General features: G+C 40.5%; 2 protein-coding genes across 4 annotated transcripts in view; both read right to left on the reverse strand.

Moving 5' to 3' along the window:
- erap1b (endoplasmic reticulum aminopeptidase 1b) overlaps positions 1-27,804 on the reverse strand; it is a 184,136-nt gene that overhangs the window by 23,835 nt on the left and 132,497 nt on the right. The gene's annotated exons all lie outside the window — the stretch shown is intronic.
- LOC132974426 (atos homolog protein B) lies at positions 536-27,571 on the reverse strand. Of its 3 annotated transcripts, XM_061038493.1 has the most exons (11): positions 15,008-15,693; positions 14,276-14,434; positions 9,234-9,420; positions 8,745-8,943; positions 6,937-8,281; positions 4,735-4,793; positions 4,265-4,364; positions 3,582-3,740; positions 2,802-2,870; positions 2,289-2,494; positions 536-1,980 (listed from the first exon to the last, which is right to left on the reverse strand). In XM_061038493.1, the coding sequence occupies exons 5-11, from the start codon at positions 8,107-8,109 to the stop codon at positions 1,827-1,829; spliced, it is 1,920 nt and encodes a 639-aa protein (XP_060894476.1). In that variant the 5' UTR covers positions 8,110-8,281; positions 8,745-8,943; positions 9,234-9,420; positions 14,276-14,434; positions 15,008-15,693; the 3' UTR covers positions 536-1,826. The 3 variants fall into 3 exon arrangements, with proteins under 3 accessions (XP_060894476.1, XP_060894477.1, XP_060894475.1); XM_061038494.1 differs by lacking the exons at positions 14,276-14,434; positions 15,008-15,693 and adding an exon at positions 27,251-27,571; XM_061038492.1 differs by lacking the exon at positions 14,276-14,434.

Consider the following 27,804-nt stretch of genomic DNA (forward strand, 5'->3'; position numbering starts at 1 on the left):
ATCAGCAACTTCTGTAAGCGTGATTAAAAAACTTTTTTTTTAAACCCATGTTAGTATTGATGATTTTCATTTAAAAATCATAAAAACAATATTAAACAATGGAACAAAATAAAAATCACAAGTATCTGATTATATGTTTCAAGCACTCCTTAAAAATAATTATCTTTAATGGGGCACAACAACAATTTTCCATATAAGGTTCAGTTAACTAGTTATGGTTGGAAAATAATGTTATCTGAAGCAGCGGAGGAGCTGTTTTCTAGCCCAAAAAAATAACCATGATGGCTTCAGGGTTTCCTTTATCACAGAAATCCTGTATTGTGCACTGGTCCTGGTAAATAAAATAAAAACTAGATATCTTTATATATGCTGTTTCTCAAAAGTTTCTAAATAGATTTTTACATTATAAATAATGCTGGATTACTATGAAGTAAATATTCATGATCAAAGATTCACTATAGTAACCTGAGTATAAATATATGATTAACACCTTAAATAGTAAGACTCTCCAACAAAAAACATTAAACACAAGTACTACTCGCCAGTCGCAGGGTTTATTCTTTTAAATATACATAGACTTTTCCCCCAATATTAAATACCCCACCACCCTCCCCTCCCTCATCACCCTCCCCTCCCCTCCCCTCCCTGCTCTTACTCTCACTTCTTCACTTTCTCCATTCCCCACTCCAAAGAGAAAAGCTCGTCCGGCTGACAAAAACACACTCTACTTTGTGCAGCATATTGCTTTTTAAGACATTTGCGAAAACATAAATTAAAATCTACTACAGCTTGTCGTTTTTTTTCTTTTCATTTTCTGCTTCAACATCAGTCTGTTCTGAACAGAATCTAAAAATAAAAGTGTTTTTCTAAAATAGAATTCAGCACAGTGTCCCTCAGTCTGGCTACATAATATGAACTGGATCCCCCTGTTTTCATGTCCTGGTGTGCCCCTCCTGGTTTGAAGGGTACACAGTGGTATGTAAGATTTGGGGAAATGGTGAGAAGTTAAATGTATTCTTTAACAGAGGTCCTGAGTTTTGTCAAATTATGCAAGTATTTTTTTTATAGTTATGTTTTAAATAATAAAAACATCCAATCAAGATGGCTGATTCCATTTCAGCCTTTCCAAGCAAAAGTATGCTAGTGTTTCTGTCTTTTCTTGCCCCCTCTTGTCTGGTCAGAAAGTGTGTGTGTAAAGTATATGTTTGGAGAAAGCACCCCACAATCAGCAGAGGGCTTACAGTTTGTTGACAGTGTCAATCAGAGGTGTGGAAATTATTGGTCCAATGAGGCGGCTGGAGTTGCAGGCAGATTGAAGGACAGTGTGATACGGCACTAGAGGAAAAATTCAGGTGTTTAAGTCAAAAGGCATGCATGTTAACACTGAAGAGTCGCCACCACAAATGAATAGTATGTGCTGTGTGTGTGTTTATGAGTCTTGTCAGTCTGTTTGGTGTGTGTGTCTTTTTTATTTTTGTACACTTTAAGGTGTTGTAAAAGTCCTGCTTTTGACTGCATACATGCTGCATTATTTCTAATCTTTTTACACTTAATGGAAGGTACAAGGAATGCTCTGGTTGAGTGTCATTTTCTTACATTTGTGTTTTACTTTGAATGCAAACAAATGCACAAAAGTAGGACCTCTACTCTCACAAAAACTGTATCAAATGTGCATGTGTGTCTCGTGTGCATGTGGCGTGTCTCATCAAGTTTAGTCAAGTTTTATGTCCATCATTCTTGCAGTCTGTTTGTTTTTCTTCCTCCTTTAGGGAAGCACAGGAGGGGCTGCATTGACGTTGAGGAGGGTCAAATGGGTCAAGCTGGGGTCACACGCGGGGGGAGTATTTAGGGTTTCTTGGCACCTCGGTGAAAGATTTCAGCTCATAAGGGATCCCTGTGTCCACTTCAATGGATTTGCGGGAGAATAGCAGCCGGATATCATTGTGCAAGTAGATCTTTCCAGATTTGGAGCTCTGGAATCTGGGAGGGAAGGAAAAAAAAAAAAAAAGAGATAAAATGTTGGCACCTGGAAAATAACTGCACATGCACAAAAAAACGTTTGCAATTACTCAATGAAACATTTCCAAAGGCGTTATGTACCTACAAGTGTGCAACATCATAGTATCATTGAAAATGTACAGCACATTTTGTTCAAATTAAAAGGCATAAATTAATTATGTTTTTTAAGTTCTTATTGTAAATCTATGAAACATTACCAGACATCACGACACAAGTTAATGAAACGTTTTCTTCGAAAGAAATGCCAACAAATGAAATCTCCGTCATACCTGAGATGCATCAGGTAGCAGAGAATCTTCTTCCTGTCTTGAACTCCCTCCCCTGGCGACGCCTCGCCTCTCCCCTCAACCCCCTCCTCTACAGGCACCAGGAAGATTCTGTGGCGCAGGAAGGTCATGTGATTGACGGGCATGTCTCCGAAGTTGTAGGTCACCAGGAACATCTTCACCACAGTTTTGTTGGGATTAAATAAGGTCTGAGAACAGATGTCAGATCACATCAGCATTTTAAACAACAAAATACAAATCTGGAAATATTTTGTTAATTAAGTTATGAGTGCAGTTCTTTTTTTTTACATTTCCTGATACAACTAAAGTTTACTACCCATAGTTTCACCCTTGCAATGACAAGTAAAAAGTAAGTATGAATATTAAAATAGTCCTTTGTGATCTATTTAGAACATGGTGATAGCACAGATTAAATATCTGAACGATTTTTCATTTAATAAGCAACGTGGTATTTCTGTTTTTTTAAATGAGGATGAGATGGAAAGACGAACTTACCACTTGTATGGTCCCTGCTTTGGGTATGCTATATCCTTTCTTTCCAAGAGGCTCGAGAGATACCACCCCCTGTGAGGCAGACAGAGAAACACAAGCCAGAGATTAAATGTTTTACTCACTGTTGACTTCTACATAAGGATCAGAACCTGAATTAAAAGTGCCATTTTGAAGAAGCTGTATGACATTAGTATGACTATAATCCAGCAGCTACACAAATCCTCCTAATAGCAAATGTAAAATCTAATTTAAAGTACTAAGAAGTTAACAAAATGAGGCTTCAAATTCTGGTATTGAACAACAACAGCTGGTATCCAATGTTCCAGTGTAATAACAAGGCAAATTTACACTTCTTAGAGACATGATGAAGGTTGTTTAAAACATTATGGCTGGTCCTACCTTACTAAGGACTTTGTAATCTTCTATACTATAATTCCTTTGTAATATAGTATATATTACAAATATGAATATAGTATTCAGTACTGTTGTTGACAGTTGTTGAAAAGGCCTTCAAGACGATAAACCACACCACATATTTTATACATCTGGCTCTGAAGAAGCAAGCCAGCAGCAACCTTGTTCTCGCCAATTCTATATTTGTTTCGGGTGATTGGTCGGATCTCTTTGTTTTTCTTTGGATGGCTGTATGATTTGCTTACAAGCAAACAAGCAATCTCTCATGTGCAATAACACAGTGTCTGTTTTTATCTTTGGTTTATTGTTTGTTCTTGACTAAAGCTGCACACACACACACACACACACACAAAAAAAAAAAAAACTGACCAGGAAGGGTGAGGGCGCGCTGTGCTCTGAGATGTCGTAGTATGTGACCTGCACAGGCAGAGTGACGTGCTGTGGGCAATAGGAGCCACTGGCACCGATCTCTGCAGTGAAGCCTTCGATCCGTCCAGATGGGGAGAACCGTCCTTTCAGTATGGACTCCTGGAATACACAAGATACAGAGAAGAGGGTATGTAGATAGTTAGTTGTAGTTTAGTTTGGACAGACACCCTGCAGAATCAATGCAAAATCCAAAAAATATATTTCATGTATTCATCCTGATTAAAACCAGATAAGTGTTGAGGTTATTAAGTACACATCTGTTTTCCGCAAGAGCATGATCCAAGAAAAGTTCAATCTTTCAGAAAAATGTTTTTATAACAAACAGAGCACTAAAGTCATCGTTCGATGTTAAGTTGTACTTGACTACTCCTACATCAAGAGGTGTTTGGCAGATTTTTTCCACCCACATCCTGTATCTTAATGTGGAATACAAACCAATTAGAAACACCATTTTGAAAGTTGAAGATATTGAAAGTACCAAGACTCAACCACTTCCAGCCGAAATGGGTTTAGACTAGTTAAATTAGATTTGCATCTTGGTCTCTCAATGCAGAATTGATTGAGTGATGTATATGACCTGCAGTGTCTCAAGGAGTTGTCAAAATAATCTTTAATACGTGTACCTCAAAGTTGCCGAGGAGAGCTCTGCTGATGGAAGATGAGGGCCAACTGGAACGCGTGGAGTGGCCGGTTTGTGTGTGTCTCCCGCTGCGCAGCTGCCGACTGAATGACACCGCAAACACACAAAACAGACTGCTGGTTAGTGGTGAAGATTACACTAATTTTGTCTTAACCGACATTTCACATGCCTCAGAGCGTGTCTGAGTATTCAAGTCCAGACAAAGTACCCTTTAATTTAGAATAACTGGCAAACCTACGCTGACTCCCTTCTTTCCCCCTGTTGACTTTGTTGCAGTGAATGTGACTAACATGATCCAAATGTGAGCATGCCCTAACACACACACACAAATACACTAATCTAATGCACCTGCTGGAAGTTAAAATATTTATTTCTCTATCCTTTTAAAAAGCCACTTTTTTAAAATTCATGATTTAATGATAGAAGTTAGTCTGAATTAGAGGTAGCGCTCACCTTTTTAGCCGAAGCCCACTTTTTAGCCGTCTTCCTGGTCGTGTGCAGTCTGTGGAAGTCTGAACAAAGAGAGTACAAAAATGAATTAGTTTTCCTCTTTCATATCAAGATGTATGTCAGCACCTAGCTATTACAGTATAAGCTCATTGCTTGAAATGTTTAGAAATTCTCTTTAAGCAAACTGCAACAAAAAAGAAAACCATGGATTGGGCTTTTTTTTTTTTAAATTTTTTACATCATGTGTCTCTGTGAGAGAAATTTAAACGTTAAATTTTTTGTTTTATGTTTCCTCCTACTTACTGAGCTCTGACCGGTGGATGTTGTGTCAGATGCGAAAACGTTCCCCATTTCCACGCTACCATTCATCATGAAGGCCACCCAACTGTCAGGAGACTCGTCACTTGCCAAACCTATGCTACCTACTAGCCATTTGCTAACAGCAAAATTGTCACTCATGGTTAGCTTGTTGGTATAAGCTCACCTTGGGTTACACTGGCTTTCTAGCCCTAGCTCTTTGTCAGCTTGTCATCTTACTGTCACCGCCGATTGAAAACGCAGACAGCATCTTTGCCAATCCTCCTGTTGCCACTTTCTGTCTTACTTAAAAATATATTTCATTTACTCAAATACCATTGATGACGATTCAGTCTCACTCCTGTTTTAACTCTTTATTCTACTAAAGTTTCTGTCTCTAATTTGACTCCTCAAGTATTTTTTTTACATGTTTCTGTTTCTCCCTGTTGTTTCCCTATCACATACACTAAACAACTGTGGTCACAACGTTTCCCACGACTGCATGAAACCTAGCTAGTGAACTAGTGAACCCCATTGTCCCCTTTAGCAAACTCGCATTCTGGCCTCTGGTTTTTCAAAAATGGTCAGTTACCTTCCAGAACCATTTTTCCGCAGTCTGTATGTGTATGTGTGTGTATGTGTGTACATGTGTGAGACACACTGGGACACAATGAACCCTTCCTCAATAGGCTTTATTCTGGAGCTACTCAGCCTGTTCCAGCATGGTGTGATCATGAACTGGCCTTCACTTCATTCTTTCACTTTTATTCTTTGTCTTAGTTACTCTATATTTATGCCTCAGCCTTGACAGTCTCAGAAAAAAGGCTAACAGATGTCTTACCATTGAACACTATTCCTTTTTCAGAATTCAAAGCATGCGATGGACTCAATGTTTTTCACTTTATAAGCACAGTATTTGCATGCAAATGTGCACATGCTGTGTTTTTAATGCATGCTGCAATAAAAACACCAAGAGCTTCCCTCAGGTGGTGGTTATTTAGGGTTGGAAAATTGCATAATCTGGGCATTACATTTTTTTTAGCCCAACTGTTATTTCCCTTCTAATTTTTTACCGTACAAACAAGTGTCATGGGAATATTTGTGTTATATTTATATGTTTTAGAATATTTTTACAAGGCAACACTTACTAAGTTTCTGCTATCAACAAGACTTGATTTAGTCACAGTTCCTGATTTGTTGGCAACTGATCTGTTGGCCACTACACATTGGCTAAGCCAGGGGTTTCCAAACTTTTCAGCTCACGACCCCTTAAATAAGGGTGCCAGAGGGTGCTCCTCTGTCCCTAGAGGTGGTTTTAGCATATAAATGTGCACAGCCATGCTCAGACACTAAAAGGCCTAAAAACTATTAAATTATTTCCATGTTTAGACCACAGACTGACTTTAGCACTGAGTGGACATACATAACTTGATAGACACACAGGTGTGTGCATCTTTATGTGTAAAGAGCAGCAGACACCTTCATTCTTGCTGTCAAGTGCAAACCTATATTTTAAGTTTTCTTTTACATTCATTTTATTTTCATTTCACTTAATGATATGGTTTTATTTGAAATTGATTTACTTATTGTGACTTCTTTTCTGTATATATTTATACAATAATGGGTAAAATATACACATTTTAAAATATTTTAAATCTGTAACAGTTATTTGGAAGGCATTAGGATACCCCCCTCCCACTTTCGGAACCCCTGTGATAAGCTAACTTTTGAAGTAGCTAACCTGTACACCAGATGTCACTGTCTTTTCATAGCAATAGAATTAATAACCGCATATGTAAGGTATTAGCCGGTTCAGTGAAACAATCTATTACATAAGATGAAAATCTGATAAGGATGCACAGATGTGTGTGTGTGTGTGTGTGTGTGTGTCTGTGTGCGCGCGCTGACCTTAGGCCGGTCCCATGCAGAGGGCAGTAGATGGTTCCAGTAAGGTGCAGCTTTAGCATCAGTGCTGCGACATGACGCCGGGCCCAGTCCTGAAGCCAGCAATGACAACCTGCTTCTCTTCGATGTGGAGGGTCCCTCATCTTCTGAACATGACTCCCCCGTGTCGCTCGGGGACAGCAGCCTCTTTTTGGCCGGCCAGTGGCCTCCAGAAGACAGACGGTGGCTGTTACTACTGGGAGTTTTCTCCCAGGAAGCCAGGCCAGTAGAGGGGGAGGCTGCAGCCTGGGTGGCACTTCGCTCAGGTGGAGAGGATTCAAGTCCAACTTCCCATTCAGTGGCCTCCCCTGGCTCCTGCAGCTCTGTGTGGTGTGGGGGAGAGAAAGGGCCTGGAGGGCTAGTGGGGCTGGCAGGGTTGGGGGTCTCATAGGTGGACACATCAAATAAGTGGGGACTGGGCTGGCCTCCAGATGAGCCATTACTACTGCTCTCATTTGTATGGGTGGGTGTGTGGCTCCCGTTGGGTGTCTCCGTTCTAGCTGAGCTCCCTAGGGAATATCCCTGGTCAGAGAGGTGACCATGTGGGTCACACATTTGGGGGGATTTAGGAGAGAGTGGAGCAAATACATCAGGAACCGGCCTGTCATGATTGTGCTGCGTTGGGCGTCGGGAAGGGTTTTGGACTGGGGAGAGGGAAGGAGACCTTGGTGACAGTCCTCCTTCAGAGTCTCTGTGCTCCACTGGTGTGCAAGAATAAACTGAACCAAGCCCACTAGGGCCCGTCACTAACCCCATCCCAACTCCTTGAGCTGGGGCAGGCCCACACAGCACCCCTCCCTCCAACACATCCTTGTCTGAGCAATCCCCTAAATTGGGACGCTTATGTGTCGCCTGGGGTTCCTCTAGCCCCCTTTTCACTGCCAACCTGACAGGTCTCTGTTGGGTATCAGCGTGGGATTCTGTGGAGCTAGAAAATCCCCCCAACTGGGAGAAAATGGAGAGCTGATAGACCTTTTGGAGCCGCAACTCCTCCTGGCCATAGTGCCTGGGCGCCCCAGGTCTGACCCCAGGATCCAGGCCCTGTAATGGGGGTGTAGGTGGAGGCAGGTCTCCCTCCTGGGCTGGAAGCTCTAATGGAGTCTTTTTATGGGCTAACTCAACGTGGATGTGCCGCATGGTTTCTATGATGATGGATAAAAGTCTTTACTAAGTTTTTTGTAACAGGGTCAAATTGGTCCTGAATAGTTTGCAGAGGCAGATCAAAATGTTCCACAGGATTACAAAGTCCTATAGTTCCTGCTGTGATGGTGTCATACAGTGGGAATTGGGAAGCTGAGCTTCACAGCACCTGAGAGGAAACAAAGTCATTATTTTCAGTACAGATTTTTAAAAAGCGATTAATTATAACAAAAATAATGAATGCTGGAAGCTTAACACCTATCATCTGCCTTCTTTATTTTGACTGCGAGAATGGCGTGCTTCTCATTGGTGATTTTGAGAAACAGCCTTGAAACTTATAAGGTGTCATGGCTTCACGATGTCTTGTTGGTATTTGAACAATGTGAAAGTGTTACTACTTTGACTTAAGAAAATATACCTGCCACAAAAGCAAAGGCTAATAAGGTACTTATCATAGTTTGATTCAACATAAAATCTAAATGTTAGATGGGATATTAATATTTCAAACAGGAAAGAACTACAGAACGGCCATTTTAAAGAATTCAATATAGGTGAGGCATATGCCTAATTTGTCTAAAGTCTCAATGAAAAAGGCGGTGTTTTGAAGACAATGTCAATGATCAGCGTCTCACCTCTGTGCCTGTCCTTCTCTAATTCTGCCCTTGTGGACAACTTGCATCTGGCCCAACATCTGGAGGTTGTTTCTAAAAAAACCTACTAAAGGAACTAATGTTTCTCCATGGCAGCTGCCATGAAACCACGCCAACATCCCAAGATAGGAAATGGAAACAATAAGGAATCGAGGAGGAGAAGGAATGAAGGAGCTACAACCTAAGAAGAAAAAAGAGGGTTGGTGTTTTTTTTCATTAAACAAATTTAAGATCAAAAAGTACTATTACAGACATTAAAGTTTATGACACATAGTTAGTTAATTGTGCTTTTATATGTTGCAAATTTTGTCTCCATGCTTGAACAGTTTGGCCATGAGAATGATTTGTTTTAATCATAAGAAGTTGCAAACATTTACACAAAGAAAAGCAACCAACACAATAGGTTTGTCAAATAAGAAAGACATTTAAAACAAATTGGTCTGCAGACGGCATCCTGAGGCCTAATCTCACCTGAGAGGTGGAGTGTCAGTGATGCAGGAGGTCGTTGAAAGGAAATTTCTCTGAACAGGATTTTGAGGTAATTCTATTAAGGATCCATTTCTGATTGGCTAATAACCAGACACACCCTCGTTGGTCACCTGGGCATAGGTTTTGGCACAGCTGTGGCATCATGACAGAGTCATTCCACCATATATCCCTGAAGAGATGGAAAGACAAAGAAGCAAAACAAACTAGTGGTCAGTGTTTTATCTCAGCACTTAAAATGAATCTATTACTCCTAAAAACACATGATAGCAGATATAAATATGTTCACATGTCAGATTGGAAAAACCCTAAGAATGACATAAACCTCATCACTGTGCTTACTGGCACACACTATCGATGACAGTATTCATACTGCACAAACACAGTAGGGTTTCAGAAACGATTACAATATTACAGTCCATTGTTGAAATTGAGGGAAAATCACAAAATAAATAATGAGTCATATATGGAAAAACAGGAAATATTATTGAAAAAAAGCCAAAACCCTCCAGGTGGAGGATCAAATGTTGTGGTTTATCTATTGAGGAGGAGCCCCCAGAGAGTTGATAACAAAGGCTCTAACTTGGCACTAAACGCTGCAAGGCCAAGAGAAGCAGGACATTTACCGACCCACTTGGACCAGAACTTGGGAATGTTGAAAGAGGGGGGGAAATCACAGTGAGCTGTCGTTATGGCAACCAGTAGCCCAAGGATAACGGCTCCTTTGTGTTTGTCCACAAAGAGGGAGAAAGAGAAGCAGAGCTAGAGAAGAGAGGATGAACGGTGGGGGGTGTTGGGGGGGCAGGGATAGACCCGCAAAGATGCTCCTGCAAGAAAATAACTTCAAACACAAAAAATGGCTGCCCTCCATGAGGTGTGTACAGCCAGCCAAAAATCTCAAAACAAAAGACTTTTGTGGTGTCAACGTAAAGCTAGCAAAATAATTTGACTGAAGTGCTTACAAATTGAATCCAAAGCTTGAATTTTTAAATTTGACATATGGAGGAGTTTTGGAAAAAGCCAAGAAAGCTAATCTGACAAACACCCATCTGGCACCCATGTTAATCTGTAATGAAGAGAAATGCAGTCAGTTCCCATTTAGACCAACATTACAGCAACCAGCTACTTCACTTTTTTCTATTTCTTTTTAAATCATCATGACAAAACTTTGATGACACATGACGAGATCTATTACAAGCACAGACGTAGTTACATGTGTCTTAAGATCACGCAAGAGGAAGACAAAGGAAATGTAGGTAATGCAAGTTGTTTTTAGGTGTTTTCCATGAGGCTGAAACACAGCCGAAATGTATCCACTGGAGGAAGTATAAGGGTTGTTGTATGAAATCCCCAAAATGCATAAAAAATTAGTAACACTAAAATAAGTTAGTTGTTATAGAGGGTATCAACTGCATTCAATACAATCTGTGGCAGGCTTGGCTGACAAGCAAGTGTTTGTACGGCCTAAAAACATACAACTGCAGTATAAATGGTATATTATCAATTCATAATGCGTTTCCTACAATACTAACAAAAAATTGGAAGGAGATGATGTGAGTGAAGGCTTCATCACCTGTATGCAGATGATTTATGGTCCTTTTGCTGTCATAAAACTCTACCTTTCGGAAAATAAGCCAGGTTCTGCAGTCTTCCACCAAAAACATGAACATCTCGCCCATACTCACAACAAAAATAATTTTTCAGTAACTCAGAAATATCCATATTATATTTTTAAGACCCTAAATTTGGCTTGATACTGTATGTTTTTTTTTTTTTTACCTGTTTTACAAAACAAATACAACATTAATGAAGACAAATCTAATGAATTAGACCAGTGTGAACAAAGGAAAAAAGACACAACTGTCTACCCCATTCAGTGCATTTAAAGGACAAATGTTGCTGCTTTGATTTACATTTGTTTATTTCACTGATATTTCTGAAGTTGGGGGGACACCCTAAAGCCAACCCAGAACTGCCCTAGTCAAACAGGGATTTCCAGTTCATATCAAATAGTCAAATAACAGAAAACAGGCAGCATGGCTTATACATGGGACCTCAATCAACACAATACAAGGAATCACCTTAACCTGTTTTGTCACCCCTGAAGACAGGTGGCGTCAACTGTGTAAGCCCCCAGGGGCTGAAAAACAGGGAGTGGGGGATGAGAAAAGTATGATAGAGGAGTCAGCAATGAGTATTTATAGTCCTTGCCTATATTAGAGCTCACTGGGAGTACCTAAAGAGTCCCTGCAAGGTCCCACTGGATTTCTGACCTTATTCTGAACCAGCTGAGCCAGAGGCTGGCAGAGACCGCCCAACCCTTTTCAGGCTTGATCCACGAGCAAACAGAGGAGCGTAGGAACACCCTGGCTTTATCCAGAGAAAGACTTTGGGTTTCTGGCTGTGTGTGCCAGCTCAGAATTGAGTCTATAACTGCATTGCTTACATTATGTTTTATTATATTGGCACCTGCACTTTTCCAGTGCCAACAGTCAAACCGTAATTCTACAGGTAAGTGGTGAGTGGACTAATTTGGTGGCCTGATATTGGAAAATAAAAATGAATATCATCAACAACAATTAAATATAATCAATGCATTATTATAGCCCCAGTGTTTGGAGAGGGGCAGCGCCCAATTACAATATTACACCTCATTGATTGAACACTGCTGATGTGTGGAATGAACATGTTTACACATCAGTGGCAGGCAAGGTACAATCTTAATGTAACATCTGCAGCATCTCTGGAAGTGGAGCAGTCAAAATGAGTGGAGCGAGTGTAGAAATGGTGAGATGACAGACAAAGGAATGAGAAACGCCCAACAACAGGGAAGCTGCCAGACTGAGACGGAGACAAAAAGAGAGAGAAAAGATGAGGAGATGAGGGGAACAGAGGGAGAGTACAGCCCAGCCAAAAAGCATGAGGAGGGTATAAATACAGCAGCAGCAGGTAGAAGTCTCCAGTGTTCGCGCCGACACAGGGTTCGTGGATATAATACATAAACCTGTAGATTTGGGACTTCTTATCTTCTGGCATTTTTATTAAAACGTACTAATGGGTAACTCTTCGGCATATCATTAAACCCTTTTTGTATTAAATATGTATTTACAGCTATAGATTTTTAGCTTATAAATAAAAAAAAAACTTTAAGAAGCATTTTTGGTCAGTACGCAGGAAAATTATTTTACTAAATGATCAGATCCGAATAACACTGTAAAAAGGAGTACCTTAACATGGTTACATCAGTTTGAAATAGGTACAAATTCCACAGAACAAGGATCTCGTTTCATTCCAGATCAAATGTATCTCAATATTGGGTACCATATCTGTAATCAATGATTTAAAAAAAATAAATAAAAGATAGATTTTTGGTAGTGACAAAATGCCATATTAGTCAGGTCTAAATGGTTCAGACATATTTAGTAAAGAATAAAATCCCATACAGTTTCATGTAACTAATCTATAGCTACATAAAACATGGAAGTAGTCTTGATTGATGTTACCCATTGGTTTCTAAGGAAGCGTTATGAAGCCCAATGATAGCGGTCGCCATACTGGAAATGCTAAAAAGTTTTCAGTTCAGCAACAGGCAAAGAGGAGGAGCTGAGACGTGCAAATAGCTACAAATCATCCATCTGTAAGTAACTCATAAAAGACCTCATAAAGGCATGCTTTCTGTCTAACTAACATATTTTGTTCAGGGGATGGTCATGTCCCTCACGGACCAAATATTTGCAGTAAAATGTAAAAATGTATGCGTGTCCCTTAGGCCAAGGAATACTGTTAAAGAAGTCACAGGCCAAAAGTCCTGGGTCAGATGACAAGGGGGTCTTTCATTTGATCATCATGAGAGAGGTGATGTTAGAAGACTAACACACAGACAAACAAGGCACTGATCTACATGTAGCAAACTGTTTACAACCACCGTTGGTATCATACCCATTCAACAGCTTAATAAGAGCTTTGTCATTGGATTGGCAACTGGAGCATTAGTTTGCAATTCAAAATAATCTACAAAAGAGATGAATTGTATCCTCAAGACCCGGTTGCTCCTTGTAAACTCTGAAAAGTTACATCAAACAGAGGGTTGACATAAACATGTCCATGAGAGGTATGCTGACGGCCCTGGCCTAGAAACCTGCTCTTCATACTATGTATGAAAGTAAAGGGGGGGCAGAGTTCACAGCCAGCAGCTATCCTCAGAAAACACCCTGACATTTGACCTGTGCACATTCACCACAACACCCATGTGTCATGAGGATGATTACACACAAAAGCCTACATACTCAAAGCTGCATCTCTCCCTCTGGCTATCAATTATTATTAAAAAATATATTTTATCTTAAAATCCCTCATGAGAAATTTAAATAAATACCACAAGTGCATAATTCAGATTTTTTTTCTGAATGAATTCTGCACCCCACCTTTGAAAAAAAAAACAGCTGCTCTGTTCACAGCTATCTGTATTCATGAGGACTTGCCAACTGTCTTTCTTGATGCTATTCTACTAATATCATACAAATCTTATGCTAATCTTATGCTATACATCATGTGTGATGTAAACGTAATGTAAAACAAGCGGCTCCCGAGGGAAATTCCATGCTTTTTTCCACATGTTGTACTTCCCTTAGGGGTATACTTAAGATCAAGATTATACTCAATGATTTAACAATGTTCTAACTTAAGTCACTCACAACAAGCTTATTTGCCTTGGACACTTATGTCTCTATTCCTGACATTCCCTTTTGCCTGACACTTAGAAGTGCAGATGATGTGTGTTAACAAATGACAGCGATGAAAAATGTTTTCTAGAATTGGTTACCAAAGTATCTTGCACAGCACATACAATTTTAAATTCATTTTTCTTGAAATCTTTTGCTTCTTAAAAGAGAGGCCTTTGTCAGCTGCATTTGTGTTTTGGGTAAGGTTTGTTCTCCATCCTGTTATGGACTATCTGACATGATTTCTTTCAAGTAGTGAGATAAGCTCCACATGATCTTGAATGGGCCTTTTGTGCAAATAGTCACCTCTATCTGCTCAGATACTCCCTCTGTGTCTTCGGTCCACCCTTTTAGGTGTGATTGCATCTGCACGAAGTTAGCAGCCTCCCAAGAGCCCCGATTGTCTCATCAACTCTCAGCAGCACTCCGCCCGAGCTACTCCCAGGCCTGTACTGTGCCTGGAAGCTGATAAACACACAAACACACACACACACTCGAACAAAAAGTTGCTAAGTACTCCTGCAAACAATCACCTGTTGATTGGATTACAGGAGCTGTCCGAAGTTTGGAAATCGGATGTCACTGTGTACAAAGGGATGGGATTACAGCCGCCCCTGATTGTGAGTGTTTTTGAGGATCAGACAAATGCAGAAGACAGGAAATAAAAAGGAAGACAAAAAGTGACAGAAGGCCTCATAAACCTTTGAACAGACAGTTTTACAAAAAACAAACACACACACACACACACACACACACACACACACACACACACACACACACACACAGTACTCTGACAGGCAAGTTGAGGCAGTCTAAACTAAGCTGGCTCAGTGACATAGTTGCTGAGAATGCTGTTTGACACTGGGTCCCTTTCTGTCTCTCCCTCCCTCCCTCTGTCTATCTGCCGGCTCTATCCGTCTGTCTGCCTTTCATGTGGCCATTTTAGGAGACGTTGAGTCAGCCCAGGCCCAGCTGACAAGATGACAGGAGGAGCATTAGTACAGTGGACAAAACAGCAGGACAACTTGTGACACTCACCCTATTCAGAAAGCCGGGGTTTTATCTCGCTGTCTCTGTCTCTGCTCTTCCTTCCTCTATTTCGTCTGGTGGCTTGATGGGTGTCTCTGCTGCCTTTTCTTTCTATCCTGTTTCTATTTCCACTGCCTTCTTTTCATCTCAACTCTCCGGTCGTTGTCCCTCTGTGCTCCCTTCGTCCTAAAAAGGTGGTGTTGAAAATGACAAATAAAAGTCAAGTTCTCTCTACCTTCCTGTGCTTGTTTTTGTCAGGAGGCCTGACAGCATACACTACCTCTCCCTCACTCTGTGTCTTGTTTTCTTCCTGTCTACCTCTCTCCACCCTCACACATCAAAAACCCATCGACAACTCGAACCCCCCACCCATCTCTCGTGTTTTCCCTCCCTCTCCTTTTCTCTCTCAAGCTCCCCCTCCTGCCCCTTTTTCTTCCTTTCTCTCATTCGCGCCCCTCCAAAATATCCCGAATACAAAAGCCACTTCACATGCTAGCGTTCCCCCTTTCCCCTCTCCTCTCATTTATCCTCTACCTCTACCTCACCACTCTTCCTCTATCAACTCTCAGGCCCCTCCTTTCAACCCCCTTTCTCTCTCTCTCGCTCTCTCTGTGTTTTCTTTCTGTCGGGTTTCCTCTCAGCTGATAGAGCAGTGCATGCTTTGCTCACTCAGCAGTGAAGGCATACAGGGAGGAAAGAAAGGTGGTGGTGGAGGTGGTGGTGGGGGGGGGGGGGGGTTGACGCTGACAGCTGATTGGCTGGAGAAAAGGGGGGTCAGCTGTAGTGGCTGCGGTCCTGATTGGCTGTGGGCAGGAAGCGAAGGGTGGGAGGAGATGTGGGGAGTTGAAACCACGCCCACCTGCTCCTGCTCAGCCTGTTCTGTTGTAAAACAACCAAACAGCACTGTGTGTGTGTGTGTGTGTGTGTGTGTGTGTGTGTGTGTGTGTTAAACTGGTGTCCTTGACATCTCCAAGCATGTTTTGAGTTAAGTATTTCAATTGCATAATCTAGGCACATGTGAGTGTTTGTTTGAGAAAGAACAACAGTTGATAGTAAAGGAGTTAATGCCTCAGAGAATAAAGATGCAAATAACTATAAACACACATCCTGTCATTTCATTGCTCCCTTTCTTTTTGTTCTCACACAGGCACTCTGTTGTATACAGCACCTATAGCAAACACAAACATGAGCAAAGAGGACTTATCTGCTGCTGGAGTACAGATAAAGACTGAAGTGCATGTGAAAAAATTTATCAGCCGAGTACCAGGAGTTGCCCTCAGCTGTATGTGTGTGATTGTGTGTATTTTGCCATCTGTTAGCTAATAACAAGCAGCATGTTGACTAAGCAAGAACTATTTTGAACAGAGTGGTGTGGTTAAAATTTACACCATGTATGTCACATCACACACTTGTTCTTTTACCTCTCACACACACAAACACACATTGTGGGTGGAGATTACACTGTGCACACTTGAAGCTGTCAAGAACACATATTTTGTCCACAACTTGACCCGGCCCAGACAAAAACACGCCTACAGACTTATGCTTTTTCCTTATTTAGGAAACCATGGTTATCACGAGTGCCAGTCGGCATGTGAGACAAATGTATTGATAGCTCTCTGTTTCTTTGTGTCTGAGTCACCGTCTTTTTTTCCTCCTCTACGTCTTATTTCCTTCTCTACGTCTTTTTTCTCTCTGTGTTCTATAGCAACCTGTGCATGTTATCAAAACAGGATGGAAATAGTACGGTTGCCAGTTGCTGTGGGGTTATTGGGTTATCTCTTTCCTGCAGAAGAATGAAGAAATGTTTTTTTCTTCTTAACCAAGTCAGTGGTTTGATTTAATATAGGGTTATATATTGTGCAGATTTTAAGTCTTTCCAGGTTTAGGACATTGTTTAGTATTATTCAAATTATTTTCAAGGTGTTGTTCTTGTTATTGTCACAATAATTGTGACAAAATAAATTCTGCATTTCATGTGCAGTGCATGCACTGACTGACCAATGTTTATCTGTTGTGTCATATCAATGTATTGCTGTCAAGCTAATATACCCAACTACTGACTCAGAAAATAGTTTTATTGGGCAGAAAAAGTCACCAGTTGGACAAACTCTGACTTGATTTATGGTCAAACATGAAAGAAAATGTCTGTAGAGTAGGAGTCTTAAACGTCTCCAGTAAAAAACAATGATCAATGTCTAACATATCTCAGTGATAAATGTGGTCAAACTTATTTTACAAGTTTCACTCCAAAACCCAGAATGATTCAATTATATAAAAACTTCATATCCATTTATGGTGTAAACTTTTAGCATGAAAACTGGTAAAAAAAAAAAAAAAACTGATTGATGAATATTCTCCACTCTACATTTAGTCAATCTTTAATGACGGCTGCAGTGTGGGATTTGTGTGAAAGTATGTCACAGTTGTTTTGGTGCACGAGTATAGACCCAGAGCACAGATGATGTATGAAAAACAAGACTGTCTCTAGCGACACACCTCCAAATATAGAGATGGGGACAGGGGAGGGTGAGGAGGGGGTTGAATGTGAAGAAGACCGAGACAGCAAGAGGAAGACAAACTGACAGAGAGACAGCTGAAGATTGAAATGAGGTTAGGTGTCTGTTGGAGAATAGGTTTGACAGCTGTTTTTGTTTTTTTTTACAGCAAAGCCAGTAAAAAAAAAACTGTAATAATGAGCACTTTCTGCTCCAAACCAGCACTGTTATTTAAGATTTTGTGGTCAGCATACACAAACACACACTCACAACTCTGTTCCTTTAAGAGCCCATGTTGCATTCCATATATGGGAGAAGGGGTGTGTCTTATTCATGAAGATCCTCCCTCAAGGGCACTGCGAGTGCAGCTGAGGAGAAAGAGGCATTGAAAACACTCACATTCCATCAAACACATGAATTATTGCAATCTTGACTAGAGAGCATGACACTGTTTATTTTGGTGTTTATATGACAACATTGGGGCTTCATTTTTAACTATGACAGATTACAGTACATGACACACATTGACACCAGAACACCTTGTTTTTACTGACCTCTCAAAGTGACACCAGCTGTGCTTGGGGGGAGATTTCACCCAGCAGCACCGAACAGTCACAGCCTTACAACACAGCAGAGCTTTGATTGTTTTGACTTTACTATTACCAAATCCTTCTTCATCAGTTATTCAAGAGTTAAAATGAGCAGTTCAGAAAATCCAAAAACAAGGTCCAGTTCACCCTCCTCTTCAGAGAGGAAGAGAACAAAAGGAGGAGAGGTGGAGGAAGGGTGGGAAAGGAAAACTTGTGTGAAGGGGGGCTGTGTGTACTGGACATGTTTAAAGAGGCATGGACACACGCGTGTGTTGGTTTCTATGTCTACTGTAATGTCAAACAGTGTGTGTAAGTAGCACACACATATGGAGAAGAGTGTGTCAGTGGGTTTTCAGGGCTGTGTTGACTCAGAGCCACATTTGTGATGCAATGTTTCTGGTTTTATTGTAACATTTAAAGTAAGTGTGAATCCTAGTGAATGTGAGTATGCAGTAAGCCAGACATATTGTATGATAGCTGACATTTATAGTGACAACAGTTAGTGTACTTTTTGACCCACTTGGATAATTAAAGCAGGTTTGAGCCTTTTTTAAATTCTTCCCTTTTTTTGGTGTGACACCACTGATATATCGCTAAATTAAAACTAGCTTTCACAATTTTAAAACACAGGCTTTCTGAGTCTTCATTTTCTATTTTGGCAGCCTCATTTATTTTTTGGTTAGAACACAAACAGACTATATAAGATGTCTTTGCGCATCCTACTTTCTTCTTCAGTCATCTGGATTAGACAGTTGAACAGAACCTCCTCTTCATTTAACCAATCCAATCGAAGATCCCAGAACTAAAACTTAAATCATCATCAGGCAACGGTTTTCTGTTCCTCAGGGATTTCTTTATATTTACATTTGCAGAGCACTTTAACAATATGGTGAGATGAACTCTCTCTCGGGAAGGGAATGTTTGAGCAGCTGTGGGTTGCTGAAAAAAAGTTCACAAATCTTTAAAGAGACATTTCTATTTAAGTCTCAGTATTAAAAGAAAATGTGCTCATGCTTGTGTTATTATGTACTTGTCTTTTAAGCAAATAAGTTAAGATTCCCATGACCATTAAGAGCCTAATACTTTATTTGGATTGTACAGTTTAATACTTTACATAAAGGGATTATAAAATGCTGAGTGGTTTAATGGTGTCTATCTATAGACACAGTTAAAGAAGGATTGGGTTGGGGTTTATATGGAGCAGTTGCAGAAAATACTTTTCTAAATGAAGCATTTGTTATTTGGTCCATTTTCCTTATATAACTTCTGTATGTTTTAAATATTAATCAATCCACTGTATTGTGTGATAACTCAGTTCTGTATGTATAAAATGTGTTTTATGTCATCACTTGCTATAATTACATTTCCTTTTAGAGATAAAAACAATATGGTTAATATTATCCAATATGCATATTTACCCGCTAATAAACATCTCCTGATTTTTAAAATAAGGAGTATGTGTGATGCCTTTCAGTGTCTTGTCTGAAATGTTTGGACAAAACACTCCACAGTTAGCTCACTTTAGCAATAGACTGCAGTAAAAAGGGATCAGAACATCAAGTCATGTTTGATGTACAAGGACAAAAGAGGGAGACAGAGTATAATGGGAAGAAATGCAGAGATGGGGAGGAGTATGGCACCCTGAGTCTTGGTGGCTGACCGGGCCAGCTCAGAGGATGGAATGTTCCAGAGAAATATGTTGCCTATTCATGGAGGACAGGAAATAAAGCTCTCCCTCTCTCTCACTCGCTGCACCTCCCCTGTCCCCCCTCTCGGTCCTCAATCCTTCACCCGAATTCAGCTGCCTGTCCTTTTACCTCTGTATCTTTACCCCACTCCCTTTGTCTGTGTTCCTTTTCTCCCTTCTCTCCTTTCAGCATTTTTTTCTGTCCATTATCCCACAATTATAAAGTAATTTATTTTTTCTCCTTTCATGCTTGCATGATGATGTTGAACCACTAAGACTGGTAGCTGCCGACTGTTAGTCCTGTCGACCATCTGGGCAGTGAAACAAAAAGAAAGGAAGAGAAAAATCACTTTCTTTCATAATTGCTCACTAAACCATAACCAGGGAATACTGTCACTTTAAGTCTCTAACAGCCAACTTGATTGAAGATTTGTCTCTAACCAAATCAGGTGTTTGAGAAGTGAATGACTGCAACTTATGACAGTGTTGCTAAGAATGCTTCGATTGTGGTGTCAGCATGGCAACTAAAGTATGTAGTGCTGCTGTTAGTGCTGTAGTTAAAAATCATAATGGCAATATTTTTTACGTATTCGATTTCATTTTGTCTGTTACCGTCTTATACTTTGTTATTCCTCTATCTGCGATGCAAAGCACTTTGGATCAGTGGTGTTGTGTGTAAAGTGCTAAAGTTGAGTTTTAGAGCTCATTTACACACACATTTGTAAACGCTGTCCCAACAGCAAAATGACTACAAAAGGAGAAAACAAATTAAAACCTGAATTATATTTTTTTTGATATATTTGTTACCTTTTCTTTAGATTTTTTTGACATTTATCATTTTAAAAAATATTGCAGAATTCCTGTTGGGTTTTTTCTATGGGTGTAAGAGGATTTTTTGTAGGTCCTGACATGGTCCTGACAACTTTTAAATCATCGATATGTCAAGAATACACTGACTGACTCTGGAGATGATCAGTTACGGGGCCTCAAAAAAGTATGTCAAAATAAACAGCCTGTGAAACGCAAAATTGGACCATTATTTCCAAATCATTGTATGTTGGGCTTTCTGTTGGGTTTTGACAATTGGTGACATAGCATTTTATGTAGGTCCTGACATTGTTAATATGCAGAAAACATTTAATGGAAATAGGTGAAAAACCTCTATGGGGAGGCGTTTTGGGAAAAATACACAGTGGTGCACCAAGACATCAAAGTTTGACAGTACGCTGCGGCCACGCCCTTTTATGTAGATTCTTGGTTTTGCATAATTTTAGATTTTCAACATGTCTAGAACATGCTTTTGCACACTTTGCTGAACGTGGACATACACAGAGAGCGGCTCATCCATTTTGGTACGCAGGGGTTTAAAGGGTGAAGGGCAGAGAGAGGTTTGGCTGGGGTTAATCCTGAGGATCAATCCAACACAAACACACATATACGTACAGACACACACCCTGGCAGCCGTAAGCAGCAGTTAATAACGGGAAGCTTTGGTGCCACATGAGTTGATACTCTGCGTTGGAGTCAAAGGTGGGGCAAAAACCTGTCTGTTTAATGTTGACATCTTTATTGTCACAAATGTATCACAGTGGCGCTTTGACAAACACATTAAACTACAATTTATAGCCTGGCTCTCTGGGTATATTTTTGTTACAATGAGGGGCTAAAGTGAACTTAGGGTGAGGCTAGCTCTCAACGACTACGCTGCAGCAATGCTCGCAGCTTCATGAGGCTCTATGCTTATACACTAACATCAACATGCTAACATTTAGGAGCGCTACTCCAACTACGAGGCTACTAAATCCTCTGTTAAGGATTTCTACAGAAAGTTAAGTTGATACAATAAGCCTGTGATTCTAACTGGTCTAGCTTAAGGTCCACCACCAACTCCTCCATGAAAATCGCAATCTTATTGGTTTTTTGTAAACCAATAAGATTTATTTAATGAAAAATGTTGCCGTTAGGACATTAAGCGTATACATGTCACATGAAAAAGACACAGAACAAAACAAACAAAAAGTGCATCATAAACTTTGACTCACTTTTCTTTTTTTCCAGGCACACCTTCGTGACCCACTGATAACGTCTTCACGACCCACATTTGGGTCCCAAACCACCAGTTGAAAACCACAGCAATAAGCCACAAAATGTATGATGTTGCCCCATATTGGAAGCAAAGCACTGCTAACATGAGGTCAAATATTCACAGGAGGAATTGAAATAAATAAAAACAGCCCTGCAAACATAATCAATAATAAAAGTCTACTCACCTTAATTACACACATGACAACACCAAAGGAGTCTTATATGTTAAACTCTGTGAGTAACCTTGTTAGCTTGTCATAAGACACTCAACTATAGTCAAAACACTGACGGATGGTGTCCTCTGCTAGTTACAGTTAGCCATAAACATACTTCTAAGGACTCAAATCGCTGCATAAAAAACTCTGATGAGATGCACATGACAGGACAGGTACACGCAAACAAACATACACTCAAACTAAATATGTATACCCACAGGACACATATTCACCACAACCTCAAGTGTACAAATAAAGGAACAGATAAAGATAAACAAAGGGCTTCAGGGCTCTACTTCTTTTTGTAAATTGTGTGATAAGCACTCACTTTGGTTTATTAACTCTGAAAAACACACACACACAAGTTTGTGCACAGCCCTGTGTTCCCTGCAGGCATTTCGGCGTACCACAGCTTTAGAACTCTCTGGGAAGACATGAGACATACTAATGCTTTCAGGCTTACAGCAAACACACAATTGTGTGTTGTTTCAATATTGCAATAGTGCAACTTGCTTGTTAAACAGGTCCCAGTCCAGCTTCAACTCTGCAAGACAACACCAATGCAAGAGAAGGATATACATTGGTTTGCTTCCCTGCAAATTATGATTGTTTAATTATTGGTTTTTTTTTAAATCCAAATATAAAACTCTAGTCTGTTAAACTAAATAAATTACCTTTCCACTGAGTGGTTGTCACAGTTTTCCAGATTTTATTTGCTCTCTATGAAAATCAATTTAAGTGACAGATGATGCATGCAAAGGCCCCAAGCCTGCCATACATTCTCAGCCTCTACAAGATGGAGCGCTGTGAATATAAGCAGCACAGAGAGCTGGGGGGGGGGGGCATTCATGCAAGGCAAGGGTAACGACACAAATGACATCGTATTGGAGAGTAATGGTTTGAGGCAAAGAGGCAAGGTCGAAAGGGAGAGGAGCGGAGAGTGTACGGGTCTTAGTTTGATAAGCTTTGTGCTGACCTGACCTATATAATGAAGTGAGATACATCTGCCTTCCGACATCTACTCATCGAGTCCGGAGCTTATATATGGAAGCAATTTCAGCAGACTGGCACGCTGCAGGTTATGATATAACATGTAGAACGAATGTATGTTAAACACTCATTTGGAGAAAGTCTTAAACTAAACCCACTTATGAGGCTCAAAACTCTAGATTTGACGACAACAATTTGTTGACACCCAAAAGGTTGTCTTGTATTTAACTTAAAAGATTTAGTCAATATGACAAAAAACTACAAATCTGCTTAATTGAGAAGCTAAATAGGAATACAAAGCTATACAAATGAAAACTGCAGTATGATTTCAGCTCTACAGTAAGTGTTTTGCATTTTCTCTTGAAAAGTTATTGAATGTAAGATTACAAGTGTCCACTCCCAACACAAGGACAGCTAGAGATAACTCAGCCTGTACAGAACTGGATATCACAGCACTTTGCCTCTCAGGGTGTAATGTCAAACCATGCTGATTTATTCAGCAGGTGGTACTGTTGCTGTGCCATCCTACTCCCTCTGTGGACTTGTTAGGTGAGTTTTGAAGGGAGAAGGAAGAGAAAACTCAAGATGTGGGATGTAGGGTTTCCTACTGATAAAACATGAGTGTGAACAAAGAAACTGGAGGAAGTAGTGCAATCTTTCTTAAAGAATTTTTCCATCCACTTACATAAAGTAGTATTTGACATATTAGCTTTTGGTTAATTCTCAAACGCTGAAGTGCTGATTTATTCAGTCATCATAGGTATCCACCCATGACAAGGTCAATCAGAAGCAACACTCCTGTGTTGGCTTTTAAAGACAATCATCTTACACGCTCTATCACCTTTTATATTCTCACTTATTCCAAATATACTGTACACCATTGGCATTACCTTCAGTTCCCTACACAGTCATTAACCTATTAATAGCAGCAAGTTAACGGAAGAGAGGAATTACCAACAAATGGACAGGTGTAGGTTTGTAAGAGGACTAACTAGTTTCTGTTATTGACAAACCTTTAAGTAGACTAACTGACCTTTCATGGTAAGCCTGACAGTCGGTTTAGTAATTGTGTGTTAAAGGAGCAAAAGGTGACAGAGTAAGGGTTTCAGGTTTATAGTGGGATCAGTCAAAGCTGCAAAGGGGGCTACTTCATAAACAAGCTGGTATTAAGAAAGAGAGTAAACAATTTGAGACCGTACACTCGCACACTTCAAAAATCTTAATTTATGAAAATTACTTTAAAACAGATGTTTAAACTAGAAAATTGTCACTTCACTGTCTGTGTCTAAAGACAGTGTCGTTGTCCCCCCCCCAAGTAAAAAAACAATTTATTTTAAGATTTCTTTTTGGGCTTTTTGTGCCTTTATTGTAGAGATAGGTTAGTGGATAGAGTCGGAAATCAGGGAAAGAAGTCATTTAAGGATACCTTTCCGATAGAAAAGGACAGCTGTCATTAAAAGTAACACAAGAACACCAAGATTCCTTCAAGTGTTTGTGTCGTCGTGTCGCCATGTCGGCTTGTCCCCACCCCCCCCCCCCCCCCAACGCCGTAAACCTAGGGGAAACACTGAAAGACTTACCAAGTTGAGAATACAAGCAAAGCAAACACATGCACAGTTTACATTAACCCCTGACCTGCCTGCCCCCTTATTAACGTTATCTCTCAAGCAACCTTCACCCTGTCCCTGGACTCTATAAAGATGTATCATTGAGCAAAGAGCATCTGTCTGATTGACTTTCAGTTGTAGTGATTCTCAAACCCAGGTCTGGGATCCCTAAGAGGGTAACATGAAATTGTTTAAAAAACCATCTTATGCCATAAACTGCCTAATCTTAGTGACTAAACAAAACAATACATAAAGTAAACTAACAGAAAGAGCTAAAGGTGACACTGTTAAATAAATAGGCCAATAAGACAAGTTGTATTTTTATTTTATTTTGTAAGACAAGACTATTGTATCTATTTTACTTTTCCTTTCAGTCTACTGGTTGGCTCTAGTTCTTCATGATAAATGAAGGTTTTGTATTTAATAAATGTTTTCACAATGACACATTTGTGAGAACCCTATTATCTTACCCTTAACGGCTAAAAAGCTCTTTATGTAAGAGAGGTAATTGGGATTGCTAACAAGGATGCAAGTACAATTCATGCAAACACATACACACTGGAGATCAATATAGCCCCAGAGCCGGAGCACCGGAGTACTGGATCTAACCCACATAATCATGTGTAATCTCTGACATCAAATCCTGCAGGGACACATTGGAGGGCTGACAACATGCCTTCATCAGCTCAAAGCATTTAATAGCCACCCCCACCTTCCACACACACAGAGCACTGCCAGGTTCAGGCACTAAAAAGGAGAACTGCAACCCTGAACCATAACCACTCAGTCATATACGCATTAACAGACCACAGGAGGTATATTACTGTTGTTTAAACATAGATTTGGGTGCAGAGGACAACAGGATCACCCTTAACATTTAGCCCTTATTATCAGTGAATATCATCTGAACTACACATGCATAAAACTGTATTCTGTCTGAACTAGGGTAAGAAGAGCTGCTGGCAAGCTAATGTTTGTCAGAGGATGTAACACTGTTAGTTTGGACTTAATCTAGTCAGGCATAATTAGGAGAAACGGGACTCTTGGAGCCTGACAAGCCTCAAGTTAGTGTCATGTTGACCATTGTGCACTCTTCTTCTAAACAGCCTAACAAGTTACCGATGGCTCCATATCATGAAAACACGCTTCCACCCATGACCACACTCGCTTAACTTGTAAGGCAAGGAAGTAAGCGCTGAAGCATACAGTGGAATACATTTCCCTGAGGTTTGATATTTAAACATATTGAAGTAAGGGAACAGACAAGTGACCATAGGGAGTTCCTGTTGTTGTATTCCTTCATGTTAAAAATGTGCAACACTCATCCTTGCTGAGTTTTTGAGAGGATTTTCTAAGTTTCTTTGTCTCTTTTGAACAGTAGAGACAAATCCCTGTGTATTTAATCACATATTAGAACTGATGTCAAAGACTGATTGTGCATTGGGAGCAAGCCCAGATCAAGGACCCAGGCCAACATGCACCTCGCCTTCAGGGTTGGTTACTGCAAAGATCTGCATGACGTCACACTCAGCTGAGGACAAAGCCCACTGGTTTCTCCCAGACAGAGAGGTGTGGGGGGGGGGGGGGGGGGGGGGGGTGGCTGTCAGAGAAATGATAGGACACGTAGGAGAGGGAGAAAAATGTGGCCTTGCAGATGGATTTTGCTGCTGCAATCTAGGTGTTTTCAGAAATCCTCAATTTCCATACATTTGAGACAGCTGGTGAAATCCTATTCACGTGTGCTGTATGGGCGATATAGAGTGAGAAGAGCTGCATACACGTGTGCCTAATGTGTATGTCAATTAATGCCCTGCTTTTCAGGACAATGGGAGGCATTGCATTGCAGCAGGGCATACAGTCTAACACTGCAATAACTGACTGTGCTTTAACACTCCATCTATTTAATATATGCTGTGCCAACACAAATATGCTTTCTCCATTACATGATGCAATGCAACTCCAATGGAACAAAGCTCCCATTTCACTCAATGCTAGCCACTGTCCTGTAAGATTTATAGTGATCGTCATCATTCATCCCACTGAGATTCAGTCATAATCTCAGACAGCCTTTATGCTAGAGCTGATAGAGCTTTTTTTTTTTTTAATGCACATCCCATATGAGCCACAATGACAAAAATATAAATATTGTAACACACGCCTATGCATTTCATTATTAAAGTGGGATTTTTTTTATCATTTTGTCTCAAACCACCACTGACTGTATGCATGCTCACACACACACACACACACAGACACACACACACACACACACACACACACTAAGCAAGTGAGCAAGTGTGTGTTGAGCAGACAAAGCAGGGGAACGCCCCCTACACCCTGCAACCTACTGTCATGCAGGTCATCAACTGGACTAGGCTGGATTCCAAAACACGCTTTATTCAGATTTATAGATTACTTAATCAATACATTGAATGATGTGACTGCCCGCGGGTTCAGAGTGCAAACATTTAACTGTAATAATCCAGACATCAATTAATAAATGACCGGAAACCGTTGTACAGCTGGGTTAAAGTACACACATAGCAGAAGATTAAGAGAGAGTGTGTAGAGCCGACTCACCTCGTATAAAAAAGGGGGGACTCGGGAGGAAAAAGACGGCCTCGTAGCTTGAACTGACGCGTCCTTGTCGTCTGGTAGTTTGGCCTTTTTGTTATCTCTCCACCAGGTTGACTGCTGCGTTGTCGAGTTCCAGGTTGCTAACGTGAACAAGCGAACATCGACTAAAAGCCCTTAGCAACGCAGCGTGGATGACTTAAAATGGATAAATAATCGGGCAGATTCAGTCTCGTCCTCCCACTCTGTCTTGCCACATAGCTTTCTAGTTGGCTGACTACGTTCCTTCCTCTCTCTGGCTGCCTTTTTTTTGTGTGCTCGCAGCTGTTTTCGTTGTTTCAACCTTTGCCTGCAGTTTTTCCTCCTCTGTCCCTTTAAGCGAGAACGTTTCCGGGGTTTGCCCGTTTATATATATATAGGAGGCGGGGCTTCACGGCCAGCTGAGCGCCTGTCATTTAACCGATTGGCCGCTTCTACTCCGTTCAACCTATCACCACTTGAGGATTACGCCTCTCTATAAAACATGCAGATTTATTCAAAAATACAGACCCGTGATTGGA

Source organism: Labrus mixtus, chromosome 5 (assembly GCF_963584025.1).
Source record: "Labrus mixtus chromosome 5, fLabMix1.1, whole genome shotgun sequence".
In the NCBI taxonomy this organism is placed as follows: domain Eukaryota; kingdom Metazoa; phylum Chordata; class Actinopteri; order Labriformes; family Labridae; genus Labrus; species Labrus mixtus.